Here is a 15,428-nt window from a genome sequence, read left to right as displayed (position 1 = left end):
GGAATGAACTGTGGTATATCCATTCAGGACACTCCTACCCGGCTGCTCAGAAGAAAGACGGAGACTGTTAGGCTAGCACAAAGACGTCCTGCAGGGCCAAAAGCGGCAGACTAGAGATGGAGACAGCCAGTATCCCCGGGGTCTACACTGATGAAAAACCACGGGGTTGCAAAGAGTCGGACATGACTGAGTGACTGAACAGAACTGAAAAACAAAATTCCGTGCTTGTGCCATTCTGTCCGGCCACCTGTTGTATAAATAAAGTTTTATTGGAACACTGCCATGTTCATTCATTTACTTCGGGTCTGTAGCTGATTTTGCCCTGCAACAGGAGAAGTGAGTAGTTGAGAGAGAGACAGTCTGACCCCGAAACTCTTAAAATATTTACTCTCTGGCTCCTGACAGAAGAAGATGGTGGACCTCTGACTCAGACTATTACAATCACCTCTTCATTTCTACCCTCCATCTTTCCAGCCTAGTTTTCATCCAGGAGCCAGAGGGATCCTGCTAAACCCTAAGACAGATCCTGGCCCTCCCCTGCTCAAAACCCCACAATGGCTCCCACCTCCCTCCGAGTCCTCACCATGACTCAGGTCCCACTCATCTGCACACCCTGCCACTCATCACTGGATTCCACCCTTCATCTCCCAACACACTGCAGACATAGCCTCTGCTAGTCCTTCAACAACCCTCATCCTCTTGCCCCAGGGCCTTTGCGCTTGCTGTGCCTTCTGTTCTGAATGCTTCTCCCTCTCTCTGTCCAACTATCTAAAGCCTGCAAAGGTTTGTTAATGTCACTGCCTTTGTAAAAATTGCCCCAATTCTACCCCATTTCAGGACAAATGTTTCTCTGTTTCTGCAATTTGTGGGGCCTGTAGGATGAATCTAGGCCTGATACACTGGCTGATTTATTTTATCTACTGAACTGGGAAATCGTAAAGTAGTGTCCATTTTTTTTTTTAAACTGGTTTTTGCAAGGTCAGAGAGTACAGCACAGACTCTGGGATCTGGGTCAAATTCTGACTCTGCTACTTACTAACAGAATGAACTTGGACAAGGTATTGAATCTTTTTGACTCTCAGCCTCTTTGTAATTGAGCTGCAGAATGGTACTTCCCACATAGAGTTTTGTAAGGACTGAATGAATCAATACAGATAGAGCACTCTGAAAAGTCCCTCGACTGTAGAAAATACCACATACACGTTTGTCTTGATTATTGCTAGTATTACTATTGTGAATTCCATAGCTTCAAACTGAATTGAGTTCACCACTGCAAGAGATTCATGGATGGTCAGTTCTGCTGATGAGACAATTTAGAAGCAAAGCAGAACCATGCAGTCTTCAGTCCTAATCCCATGGACACATCAGGATGCTACACATTAATACATCTCAGGGAATGGGGCAGAAGAGAATGGGGGTAGACACATTCAGTTTCACGTGGCCTTGACTTTGTAGTTGGCCTACAAAAGCCCAACCCTGGGTTCCAGTACCAGCTCTGCCATTTCCTAGGTGTGTGACCTTGGGCAAGTTACTGGATGAATCTTCAGTTTTTTTTTTTTTTTACAATAAACTTTAAATTTTAGAATAGTTTTAGATTTACAGAAAAGTTATGACTATAGTATAGGGCATTCCCATATACCACATGCCCAGTTCCCCTTGTCGTTAACATCTTATATTCAAACAGCTTGTCACAACTAATAAATATCACTAAATTATTATTAGCGACTGTCTATTTTTAATTCCGTTTTTCCACTTCTGTTCTTTTTCCCTTCCAGGATCCCGTCTGGGGCACCACGTTCTATTTTTTTGTCTTGTCTCTTTAGGTTCTTTTGGACTGTGACAGCTTCTCAGACTTTCCCTGGTTTTGGTGACAGTTTAAAGGAATGCTGGTCAGGTATTTTGCAGAATGTCTCTCAACTGGGATTTCTCTGATGTTTTTCTCATGGTTAGACCAGGGCTAGGGGTTTTGGGGAGGAAGATCACAGAGGTAAAAGTGCCGCTCCCAACACGTCCTATCAAGCGTATGCTGTCAACATGATGTAACACTGGTGATTCTGACCTTGGTCGCCTGGCTCAGGTCTCTGCACTGTAAAGCTGTCCCTTCTCCCCCACTTATTTATTTATTCAATCATTCATCTGTGTCAGGATGGACTCACGGGTACTCAGTTTATACTTAGGGTTGTGTGTGTGCTTAGTCGCTCAGTCACGTCTGACTCTTTGTGACCCCATGGACTGTGGCCTGCCAGGCTCCTCTGTCCATGGAACTTTTCAGGCAAGCATACTGGAGCGGGTTGCCATTTCCTACCCCAAGGGATCTTCCTAACTGAGGGATCGAACCCGTATCTCTTGTATCTCCTGTATCGGCAGGCAGATTCTTTACCACTGTGCCACCTAGAAGCCCATACTTAGGGTTAGGTGCTATGTTATTTGTTTTAGTATTCAAATTGTTTCAGCTCGAACCATTGGGAACTCTTTCTGGTCAGCTCTTGTATCCCTGTGACATACCCCATCATCACAGGGATTTGTGAGTATGTCCTTAGTTTGGGGCACTGTGAGATGCTCCATGTTACCAAGTGTCTTTCCTGTCCCAGCCCTAGAATCAGTCTCATATCCAAGGAGCCCTGGTTCCTTTCACTGGAAAATGGTGTTTAGAAGCCAAGATCTGGGTGCTAGGTATGCTAGTTGCCACAGGAGTGTCATTGCTTCTGGGCCTTCAAGGTCTCTAGGATTTTAAAATCATGAAATATGGTTATTGCATCCACTTGTAGCTATGAAGGCAATGGCACCCCACTCCAGTATTCGTGCCTGGAAAATCCCATGGATGGAGGAGCCTGGTAGGTTGCAGTCCATGGGGTCGCTAAGAGTTGGACGTGACTGAGCGACTTCCCTTTCACTTTTCACTTTCAGGCACTGGAGAAGGAAATGGTAACCCACTCCAGTATTCTTGCCTGGAGGATCCCAGGGACAGGGGAGCCTAGTGGGCTGCTGTCTATGGGGTTGCACAGAGTCGGACACGACTGAAGCGACTTAGCAGCAGCAGTAGCTATGAAATGAGGCATGTGGCTGGCCTAATAAAGGATTCCAATGATAGTCCAGACCTCTCCTTTCACCAGCATGGAAACTGAAGTTCAGACCGGGTCAGCGGAACCTACATAAAGAGTCACAGGGCCTGGGTAAAGGTGTAGGAGCATCCCACCGCTCATCATCAATGACAGCGATTCATCCTTTTGTCATGTGCTCAAAGTCCAGATTTAATTTCAGGGTGACATCAGTCTCCTCAAATGCATGGGAGAGCACCCCCTCTTTTTCTTCGCTTTGCAGTTTGTGGAGGATGGGACTTATTTATCCTTTCCTTGCATGTTTGGTGGTACTCTTGTTTAAAACAAGCTGGACTTGGTGCCTCTTTAGAGATGTATGTTTTTATCCACAATTTCAGTTTCCAAAGGTCATTGATTCATTATATTTATTTAAAGAATTTCGCCTTGGGTTAATTTTGACAATTTGTACCTTCCTGAAAAGGGTCAACTTCACCCCGGTTTTCAAATTCACTGGTATAATATAAGCTCTTGGTATTCTCATAATTGGAACTTTCCTGATGGCTCAGATGGTAAAGAATCTGCAGGCAATGCAGGAGACCAGGGTTTGATCCCTGGGTCTGGAAGATCCCCTGGAGAAGAGAATGGCTATCCACTCCAGTATTCTTGTCTGGAGAATTCCATGAACAGAGGAATCGGACGGGCTATAGCAGTCCATGGGGGTCACAAAGAGTCGGACGTGACCTAGCAACTGACACTTTCACTTTACTTTTGCTATTCTCAAAATTAAAAACACACACACACACACAAGAGGAACTTCCCTGGTGGTCCAGTGGCTAAGACTCCACACTCCCAACGCAGGGGGCCCTGGTTCGATCCCTGGTCAGGGAATTAGATCCCATATGCCACAACCAAGAGTCGAATGCCACAACTAAAGATTCCTTGTGCTGCAACTAAGGCCCGGTGCAGCCAAATAAATAAATATAAGATAAATACTTAAAAAAGAGAATCTCCTCTGAACCTACGATCATGTCCATTCTTTCATTCTGGATGTTGGTTACTGATCTCTCACTCTCTTTTTTTTTCCTTGTTTGTGTTTACCAAGGGCTTATCTACTTTAATGGTCTTTTCAATGACCAGTTCTTATTAATTTTCCTGTTTTTTCTAATAAATGTAATTTAAGGTTATCTGGATTAGACTCTGCCTGCATCCCACAGGTTTGACTACTTTGTATCCTTGCTCATTTATGAACAGTAAGCCTGGTGACAAATACCCATCAAAATCCATTCTGATTAAGCTGGTAACAGCTGGGCTTTTCCCGACCTGCTCTGCTGTGGTCCAATCCCATTACTTTTTGTCCTTGGCTGCTTGGAGACACGAATGCAGAAAGGAAATTGTTGACAAATTTGCTTTAGAAAAATGACTCAGCGCAGATGGACTCTCTGCCCACTCCTTCTCCTCAGAGGCAGGTATATTTTAAGAGCGAGGTTGCTTAATCCTGCCTCTAGGTTAGCCAGCGAGGGGCCTGCTTCCTGGGAGGGAAACCTGGGCCATCTTTCTCGTGTTGTCTGCATGTTTGAGTTCTCTGAAGAGCATTAAAGAGGCTGTGGCCGTGTTGCATTAATGGTCAGTTGGGCAGGACGTTCTGGAGAGCAGCTCAGCGCCGACACAGTGAAATATTACTCTCCCTGATAGCTCCTGCAGAACCATAAATCAGACGCTTAGCAATCAGGCCTGTGTGTCAGGCAGGCAGCCACGGCCTGCCCAGACTCCAGCCACTTCTGAGTCCCTCCAGCATGAGCCTTCCCAGAGCTCCAGCAGCATCTAGAAATGTCCTCCCTCTGGCCCACCTGCCTGCCTGGCCAGGCCTGAGTCGGGCCAGGGACACCTTTTGCCAAAACCTTTCCGTTGATCTCATTTCTTATGAAGGACTCTTTTCTCCCATCTATTCTGTGGACCTGTTCTCCTTCTCCAAGTCACCATTCATCTCAAAATTGTATCTTCTTTGAAAGATAAATGCCCTAGCCTAGAAGTCAGCTTGGCCCTGGATCAGACCTCTACTCTGTTCTTACTAGCTCTGTGACCCTCAAAAAGTGACCTCTCTGGGTTTCATTCTTCATCCATAAAATAGACTTAAAAAAGAAACAACTCCTTTGTATGGTACTTGTGAGATTTCAGTGAGAAAATGCATGTGTGATGCCAGGCACAGTGTTGGAGCTCAATACAAGTCAGCCCTGAGTAAGTTAACCTCTCCGTGCCTCAGTCTTCCCAGCTCTAAAATGGGGATACATAACAGAATCTACCGCTGCGGCTGCTGTAAAGGTTAAATGAAGGCATACAGGTGAGCCCTTCAGGGGTCACCTGAAGGGTGAGCATTCAGGACGTGTCAGCTGTCACTGTGATTGAGTTTATTATTCCCACCAGTGCCTCCTACTCAGCTCCAACCTCTGTCCATGTCCTGCATTTAGAGCCTCTGTTCATTGCTTTGTTCCTGTTGCGGGGGTCGGAGGGGAGGGAGGGTGCTCTAGTCCTGTAGTGCGGTTTAGGTTGCTGTGACCTGTGTGACCTTTGCATATACAATGCGGAGATGCCATGCTAAGTCACAGAGGAGTTTTTCATCTTCACTTTCTTCACGTGCACCGGGAATTTATTCCCTTGCTGTCAGTCCTTTTCCAGGCTTCCTGGCACATCTATCCTCCCTGCTCCCCCTTTCCCTCTGAACCCACTGTCTACAGCCCTGTGCAAGTCGAGATTTCCCACTGGGAATCTCTGCTCTCAGCCAGATGGCAATCGTTCTCCTGGGAGAGACTGCACAGCACAGCCGATGCGTGGAAGGGCTCTGGGGCCAGCTGCCTGGGTGTGAAGACTGCCACTGCCAACTGTGTGACTTTGGATGGTTCGCTTTACCCCTCTGTACCTCAGTCTCTTCATTTGTAAAATAGATGTTATGGACTGAATGTTTGTGTCCTCCCCGAATTCATGTGTGGAAGTGTGAACCCTCAGTGTGGCTCTGTTTGGAGAGGGGGCATCTAAGGAAGTCATTAACGTTAAGCGAGGTTGTAAGGGTGGGACCCTGATCTGATAGGATTAGTGTGTTCATTTGGGCTTCCCTGGCAGCTCAAGGGTAAAGAATCCGCCTGCCAGTGCAGGAGACACAGGTTTGATCCCTGGGTCAGGAAGGTCCCCTGGAGAAGGAAATGGCAACTCACGCCAGTATTCTTGCCTGGGAAATTCCACGGACAGAGAAGCCTGGTGTGCTACAGTCCATGGGGTTGCAAAGAGTCGGACATGATTTAGCAACTGAGCACACGCGCTCATAACAGTCAAGAAGAGACTCAAAACTGGCTAGCGCACACACACACACACACACACACACACACACACACACACACACTCTCTCTCTCTCTCACTCTCTCTCTCTCTTTTTTTCTCTCTCTCTCCTGTACACACATCGAGGAAAGATCACATGGAGACAGTGAGAAGGTGATCTCTACAAGCCAGGAAAATAACTTTCTCTGAAAACCACATTTGCCAGCCTCTTAATCTGGGACTTCTGGCCTCCAGAACTGTTGGTCTCTCAGTTGTGCCTGACTCTGTGTGACCCCAGGACTGTAACCCGCCAGGCTCCTCTGTCCACGGGATTCTCCAGCAAGACCACTGGAGTGGGTTGCCATGTCCTTCTCCAGGGGATCTTCCTGACCCAGGGATTGAACTTGGGTCTCCTGCATTGCAGGCAAATTCTTTACCATCTGAGCCATCAGGGAAGTCCCAAATTCATTTCTGTTGTGTAAGCCATACAGTCTGTGGTGTTTTGTTATGGCAACTAGGGCAGACTGAGACAGTGGCGATGATAATAACCAGGATTAAACAAGTTAATACATGTAAACTACATAGAATAGTGCCTGGTACCTGAAAGTGCTCAGTAAATGCCAACTGTGATTACTGGTCTTGTTATTATTATTATCATCACCATCCTAACTGAAAATATAGGTCATGTCTTACAAATTTAGGGCTCCAGAGCTGCACTGTCTCATAGAACTTGCTACGATGAGTTGTTATTTAAGTCACTGCTGCTAAGTCTGCTAAGTCTCTTCAGTTGTGTCCGACTCTGTGCGACCCCATAGACAGTAGCCCACCAGGCTCCGCCGTCCCTGAGGTTCTCCAGGCAAGAACACTGGAGTGGGTTGCCATTTCCTTCTCCAATGCCTGAAAGTGAAAAGTAAAAGTGAAGTCGCTCAGCCGTGTCCAACTCTTCGCGACCCCATGGACTGCAGCCTTTCAGGCTCCTCCGTCCATGGGATTTTCCAGGCAAGAGTACTGGAGTAGGTTGCCAGTGCCTTCTCCTAAGTTGCACCTAACTCTTTGCGACCCCATGGACTATAGCCCGCTAGGCCCCTCTGTTCATAGGATTTTCCAGGCAAGACTACTAGAGTGGGTTGCCATTTCCTACTCCAAGGGCTCTTCCCCTCCTGGGATCAAACCTTCATCTCCTGCTTGGCAGGCAGATTCTTAACCACTGAGCCACCACGGAAGCCTAACACAATGAGTGCAATGAGGTCAGTGTTCAGTCCTGTCCAATATGACAGCCACCAGCTACATGGGGCTTATTACATTACAATTACTTAAAGTTAAATACAATGAAAAATCCAGGGCCTCAGTCACGCTAGCCATATCTCAAGTGCTCAGTAACCTCAGGGAGCCCGTGGCTACTCTGCTGGACAGTGCAGAACAGAACACTGACATTGCTTAGAAAATTCTACTGGACAGCCCTGCTCTAGAATACTGGCTTTCAAGTGGTTTTGACTGTGACCTTCCATAAGAGACACGTTTTCTATCACAGAGAGATTTAAATTACTGAAACAATTTCTCAAACACTACTACATATTCACTACTACGATTTGTGATGCACTCTTATCACACCTCTTTCAGTCAACTCTCCTGCTTAAATGTTTAAAAAACTGGCTTCCAATTATCAGAGAATTGCAAATCTCAACTGTAATGAGCTAGCAACTTACACCAGTCAGAATGGCCATCATTAAAAAGTCCACAAATAACAAATGCTGGAGAGGGTCTGGAGAAAACCTCCTACACTGGTGGGAAGAGCATAAATTGGTGTAGCCACTATGAAGAACAAGATGGAGGTCCTTTAAAAGACTAACAATCAAGCTACCATATGATCTAGCAATTCTGCTCCTAGGCAGGTGTAGGGAAAAAAACTCCTAATTCAAACAGACACATACACCCCATGTTCACTGCAGCACTATTTACAATAGCCAAGACATGGAAGCAACCCAAGTGTTCATCAGCAGAGGAATGGATAAGGAAGATATGGTACATAGACACAGAGGAATATTACTCAGCCATGAAAAGGAATTTACTAACGCCATCTGCAGTAACATGGGTGGCCCTAGAGATGATCATACTTAGTGAAGTCAGAGAAAGACAAAAAACATATGATATCCCTTTTATGTGGAATCCAGACTATGATACAAATGAACTTATTTACAAAACAGAAATAGACACACAGACATAAGAAACAAACTTATGGTCACCAAAGGGGAAAGGGAGTTTGGGATGACTAAATATACAACACTATATAAAAAATAAACAGTAAGGATTTACATTTAGCACAGGGAACTGTATTCAATATCCTGTAATAAGCCATTTAGAAAAGAATATGAAATTATGTATGTTTCTAACTGAATCACTTTGCTGTACACCAGAAGCTAACACAACATTGCAAATCAACTATACTTCAATAAAACCAGCAAACAATAAATAAAACCTTAGTTTCATTCTAAGCAATATCACCAAGGATATCACTGGCATAATGCGCTAGTCATCCTCCCCCCCCCCCCCAAAAAAAAAACATTAGCAAGAAAAAAAAATAAGTTTAACAACAAAAAATATTTTTTTTTCAAGTAAAAGTAAGTTACATGAAGCCTGGGTCGGGCTGAACGCTAGGTAATTCGTAAATACGGTAGAGTTGACTAGGTGATATTCAAACACAAGGGCTCCGCATAGCATTTCTCAACGGGCTGCCCCTGGCGTTTTGGGGGGAACGGTTCCTCATTGCACAAGGCCGGCCAAAGTACTGGGTTATGTGGCTTCTCTGGCCCCGCCTGCTAGAAGCCAAAAATTCTTCCCTTTCGTGTGATAGCCCACTCTTCCCTCCCATTTCCACACTCACTCTCCCCCACTTGACACCTGAGAGCGAGGGAAGGTGGGGAAAGCGAGGGCCGGCTTTCTCTCGCTTGAATCTGCCCTGCCCCACTCACCTCTTCACCCAGGGGCCACGCGGATGAACGGCATCGCCACCCCTGCGGTGCACTGAGTCCTGAAATCAAACCCCAGAGGGCTTGCCCCCCAGCGCCTGCGGTCACTGGGACGCAGGACTGGGTCCCGCCCGGGCGTGGCGGGGGCGCACGCGCAGTTCAGTGAGCCCCGAAGGCTTGACCGCTCCGGAGCTGTGGGCGTGTGACTATCAATCGAGCCTCCACCCTCGCCCCGCAGCCCCGCTGACATTTCAGGTGAGAGTCCTCTGCCCTGGATTTTCCTGCAAAAGAAGCAGTTCTCGCACAAAGGCAAACTAGCCAGGTAATTGTCAAGACTTTTGCCCAGACTCCAGCAACTGGCTGTCAGCAGAGGCCCAGGTCACCCACCACTGTCTTTTCTTCGCCATATCTCTGTATTACAACTATTGCTACTGAATTATGGTTAAATCAGGGATTGGGTAAGCTAGTTTCCAGCTCATCACACAATGCATCTAACAATTACTAATCAGTTTGCTCCTGTACCATGTTACCCCATTCTTGTGTAGGTCCCAGTGGTACACGTGGCCACCGGTGGGGAGGCCCACCTGCTGGACATGTACATGGGAGCAGGCTCTGTGCTGACTGCTTCCATACATCTCCCATCATCACGATGACCCTGGAAGGTAGGGGCTTTTCAGCTACCCCTTTAACAGATGAGAAAACTGAGATTCAGAGAGATGCAGTGACTCACTCAGGTCACACAGCCCAGGAGTCAAAGGCAGACTGAGCTGATGAGCAGGTGCTTATCCTGAACTCAGGATGCGCATCCTGAATGTCCAGAGGGAAAGCTGAACTTGGCACCTACTTTGTCTCTGACCAGTTCTTCCTCTGTGGATTCCACCCCCTCTCTTCCCCGCCCCATGAGCCCTTTCACCCTTGAGGCCCAGAATCACTGATTTAATGCGTAACTCTTGCTTCCACCATTTCCCTCTTTGGTCTTCTCCACCCAGCAGCCAGAGGGCGCCTCTGAACCACGAGTCAGGTCATTTTGCTCCCCAGCTCAAAATCGTCCAGTGGCTTCTGGTCACTCTCGGAATGCTCTCTGGAACTTCACCGTGAGCCATATGATCTGTCTTCCCCTCTCCCAAACGGCCCTCCACAATCTTTCCTGCTCTAGCTCCAGCTGCACTGGCCTCTCCTCCCTGTTCCCAGAACTTGCCAACTTTGCCCATGCCCCAGGGCCTTTGCACTGCTGTTTTCTCTGTCTGGCACACTCTTTGCTTAGATACCCACATGCTCCTCTCTTTCACCTCCTTCAGGTCTCTGTTCCAATGTCAGAGAAGTCTTATCTGGTTATACCAAGTAAAATACCCCCATGGGTCCATCTTCTTCGACTTTGTTAGGCTCTCTTTGGAGCATTTCATCTGATATTTTATATTCAATTATTTATGGTCTGTTTCCCCAACTGGAAGGTCAGTGCGTCCAGGGTGGGGGATCTTGCTGTGCTTTTTTGTTTTTTTGGCCACTGAATTCACAGCACTTAAGAGTAGGGCCTGGCGAACGCTAAATTCTCCATAAATTGCTGCAGCTTGTGGAAGCCAACCTCCTAATTTACGGAGAGCACTGCAGGCGCAGAGAAAGGTGCTCCCTAAACACCATCATCTAACCAGCGGCCCAGGAGCCAGGTCTTGCACTGGACTCCCGCAGACAGCACGCCTCTGCCCAGCCCGGAACAGCCTCCCTGCAGAGCTCTATGAGGCTGCTCTTCAGATTCTGACAGGGGTCTCCAGCACCAGCAAGCAGTATGTTTTCACTTGTGTGAGTCTTAACTTCTCCATTGAAGAACGTGGTTTCAATTCTGCTGAGGTACCCTCGGGGCTTCTGGCATTGGGGACATTTTGGAAAAAAAAAAAAAAGTGTAGAGAATAAAAACAGTCTTCCCTGAGTAGCTCCAGCTGGTAATTAAGATGGTTTTCTGAGAGGTGCGACTTAGACTTTGGGGCCAGTGAGGAATGGCAGAGGGGGCAGGGTCTGAAGATACGGGCTTAAACTCAAACACAACAGTCCCCTCAAAATACCTGGCTCTGAGTCACAGTTTCAACCAAGGTGGACAAAGCCCCTACTATGTATCTGCCTTTCTATTGCATAAGAGCTTCAAACGCTTATGTATTTGCCTGACAGTTTGGTATCATCGGGCTTCCCTGGTGGCTCAGATGGTAAAGAATCCGCCTGCAATGTGGGAGACCGGGTTGGAACCCTGGGTTGGGAAGATCCCCTGGCGAAGGGAATGGCTACCCACTCCAGTGTTCTTGCCTAGAGAATCCCCATGGACAGAGGACCCTGGTGGGCTACAGTCCATGGGGGTCGCAAAGAGTGGGACACGACTGAGCGACTAACACACACTTAGTGTCATTGCTGCAGTGTCCCAGACATCTCAGACCCCAGGTGCACTCGACAGAGAGATGGATTCTTCACCTCCCCTGTGTTGCCCATCACAGAGAACAGCACCATCACCCAGGTCAGGCTGAGCCCAGGAGTCTCTCTTGCCTCCTCACTCTCCCTCATCCCCCTTGTCCAACCTGTGAGCAAGGCCTCTTGGCTTTACCGCCATCCCTAAGTGCACATCTTCTTCCCATCTCAATCCAACCCATTTTTCTTCTTTTGCTTGGCGGTACCTCTGCGTTAGTCCCTCAAGTCTCTCCCCTCCCGCTCCTACTGCCTGTTCTCCATGCAGCAGTCAGAGGGGTCATTGTGACACGTAAGCCAGGTCACGTGGCTCTTTCTGTTTCATGCTCTCCCTCCCCATGGCTGTCCACAGCACTCAGAATAAACCCTGATGTTTATAGCTTGCGTCTGGCTCATGTCTGCCTCTCTAGACTCATCTCTCTTTGCTCTCACTCACCCACTGCAGTCACGTGGCCTTCTCGCAGAACCTAGAAGACATCACACTAGTTCTCACCCCAGGGCCTTTGCACCTGCTGACCCCATCTCCTTTCATCTCTACCTGGCTGACCCCTGCCATCATTCAGGCCTTGGCTCAAGTGCCATGTCCTTGAGACACCTTCTCAGACTCCGTGGCAAACGAGAATGCTGTTCCCCTACCTGCTCCCTCACCGTCACACCTGATTGTTTTATTTTCTTCACATCCTTTTCACTCACAAGCGTTCTTGTTTACGGATTTGTTTGGCTGTTTATTGCCTGGTCTCCAAGGATTTAAGGTGAATCAGACAGACATGGTCTCTGCTCTCATATAAGTAACATTCTAAGCCGGAGACAGGGAAAAACTAAATCTACCCTGGACTTTTCAACTAAAAGGGCCAATAGTTTTCATTTTTTGCTAAAGCGACTTGGGTTTTGCTATGTGTGATCAGTGGAGTCTTTACTACATTAGGCTCCATAATATTTGCCAAATTCAACTGCCATGTATTTTTTTTTTTTTCAATTTAAAACTTTAAGCTCTTTCTCTTTTTTCCCCTCCAAGATATGAGAGGCCTTGGTAAAGAGAGCTTGCATGTTGCTTTTGGTGAAAGAGATAGTTTTGGGCTTTGATGCTACTGGCATTTTCTACTACTCCAAAGCTCTCTTTCTTCCTCAGCAAGTTTCTATCTCAATCCTCTCTTAAAAAAGAGGCTGGGCAGACAGCATCAATCCCATTTCACAGATGTGAGGACTGAGGCCCAAATGGCTTGTCAAGACTGGACAGAACACAAGGCCGATCATTTCAGCAAGCGTTTCCCCTCTGGAACTCAAGGACAGCAGAATAGGAGGGAAACCCTGTATCCTTTCCTGATGATAAATATTAGCAATGCCCCAGGCTGACCAAGACAGATTTGAAATTTATAGCCTTGATGTTTCTACTTCGCAGTGGAGTCCCCAGGGATTTTTCAGATTCTAGGAAAAAATATTCCTACCAGGATAAATAGAATTGTTCTTTCATAAGCAGTTATATTTTAGGTTGCCTTTATTTTTCTATCTGTTAAGCCAATAATGAGAATATATTTTACAAATCTAGAAGATTTCCCACGTTAATTCTCTTATCAGACAACCTTTCCTTACCTTGGAGAAAGCTGTTTGCTCTTTCATTGGGGGAAGGTAGTGCATTTTATTTCCTTTCTTGCTTTCGCTACCAGGAAGCTCACAGACAGACTCTGAACTGCTGTCATTAACCCAAGCCAGATTTTTATTTTTGTACAATGCTTCAACCTTACTCATTACATGGCTTTCTGTTCCTTTGTGTTTGCTTTAGTAGCTCTATTTTAAATATGTTTTCTATTTGAGATTCTTCCCCAATCTTTCGGACACAGGCAGTATATAAACAAATGAATTAAATTTATTTCTGAAGCTGCTTTCCCCCTTCTCCCATCTCCCTTGCTCCTTGCTTAAGGGCACAGGAGCTGATGCTTTAAATCAGCATGCTCCCCCTCCCCTTTCTCTTTGTAAAACATGTTTTCAGGGGAATGTAAATTGTTTTTAAAAGCTTCCATCCTGGCCCACTGCTAATTATTCCTGACCCAGGAGGATCCATACTAATTTGCCTTAATAAACTTTATTAAATAGTAAATTTCAGGAGGAAGAAACTACACAGCTTTGATTGGATTAGTAAAACTGCCAGTGGACATCACTGCTAGAGCAGAGAGAAAAGCCCATTAACCACAGAGGGAATTCGGTCAAGTGTGTTTCCAATAAGCTGTGGCTGGCCATAGTCCTATGCCTTCTTGGGGGTTGCAAGCAAAAGTTTCTAGTCTCCAAATGAAAAAGAAAAAAGGGAAAATGAAAAGGCAGTGTCTCCGCCCCCAAACTAGATGCAGGTGATTAAATAAAGCAACTAGGGAATGAAACAAGTAATCGAACAATTCCAAACCTCCAGGTCATTGAAGAACAGATGTGTGTCTGCGAGGTTGAAGATCATTTCTTCCATCATGAGGCCGATGCGCACGGACGCCGTGGTGTCCTGTTAGGAGGAAGAGGAGAAAAGCATCTAAGTGGAGTTGGTGTCATCTCAGCCTCCCCTCCTCCGGTCCCACCTGTGAACGGTGGTTGTGGTCTGTCTTATCTCTGTGGCTCCCACACAGCCTAAAATGTGTGTCCAGGTGGGCTCAGGGTGATAATGTTGCAGAGGGATAATTTCCCTCTACCTTTTCATCATTTCTATTTATCCTCATCAGTGTTTAAATCCGCCCCCCCCCCCCCCGCCTCCCGCCATATGCCTCTGGAATGGCACCTGTGTTCAGTGTTGCAAGAACCACAAGTGGCTGGAGGAAAAGAGAACCTCTTGGAAAACAAGACATTTCAGGGAAAGCAGTGTAAACCATGTGTAAACTACTGGCAGTCTTGGGATCTTGGTTCTCTCTTTATACTGATCAGTCTATGACACGGCCTTCCTGCTCCAGATGTTTAAAAAAACCCACTGTTATCTAATAAGAGAGGATTAACTATAAAAACACAAACAAAACCCACTGTAGTACATCCATACCAGGGAAAACTAGACAGCCGTAAAAAAAATGGAGTCATGCTAGGCCTCCTGACATGAAAGAATCATCCAGAAACACAGTATTAAGGAACAAGAGCAAATCGTGTCACAGTACACTGTGTAAAGGGCATCCCAGGTGGCGCTAGTGGTAAAGAACCCGCCTGCCAATGCAGGAGACATAAGATGCAGGTTGGGTCCCTGGGTTGGGAAGATTCCCCAGAGGCAGGCATGGCAGCCCACCCCAGTATTCTTGCCTGGAGAGTCCCATGGACAGAGGAGCCTCGTGGGCTATGGTCCTTAGGGTCACAAGGAGTCAGACACGACTGAAGCAACTTAGCACGCATGCAATTCTGTGTAAAACCCAGTGTACAATAAAAGGGCCCATTCTCTCTCCCTCTCTTTCCTACACACAGTGTGTAGGCTGCATTGCTCTTCATCCATATTTGGGGTCCCTTCCTGAAAAGCTTCTCCCTGTAGGAAGATGATACGCCAGGCACTGGGAAACTACAGCCTGCAGGTCAGATCTAGCCTGCTGTCTGTTCTGAATGGCTCACAAGTGGAGTGACTTTTACATTTCTGGAGAGTGTGTGGTATGTGGTTGCTTTTGGGCTTTGAAGGCCGAGGTGAGTAGCTATGACAGATCCTTACTGATCCTAAAGTGTTGACTAT

At 46.7% G+C, this 15,428-nt stretch overlaps 1 protein-coding gene across 3 annotated transcripts in view; it reads right to left on the bottom strand.

Moving 5' to 3' along the window:
* Positions 1 to 15,428, bottom strand: part of EYA2 (EYA transcriptional coactivator and phosphatase 2) — a 259,545-nt gene that overhangs the window by 28,117 nt on the left and 216,000 nt on the right. For all 3 annotated transcript variants that reach the window (XM_060397087.1, XM_027977274.2, XM_042230227.1), the window contains one exon: positions 14,151 to 14,240. In XM_060397087.1, the coding sequence (XP_060253070.1) occupies positions 14,151 to 14,240 (90 nt within the window). The remainder of the gene's footprint in view (positions 1 to 14,150; positions 14,241 to 15,428) is intronic.

This window comes from Ovis aries, chromosome 13 (assembly GCF_016772045.2).
Source record: "Ovis aries strain OAR_USU_Benz2616 breed Rambouillet chromosome 13, ARS-UI_Ramb_v3.0, whole genome shotgun sequence".
In the NCBI taxonomy this organism is placed as follows: domain Eukaryota; kingdom Metazoa; phylum Chordata; class Mammalia; order Artiodactyla; family Bovidae; genus Ovis; species Ovis aries.
This window is presented reverse-complemented; position numbering and strand designations above follow the sequence as displayed.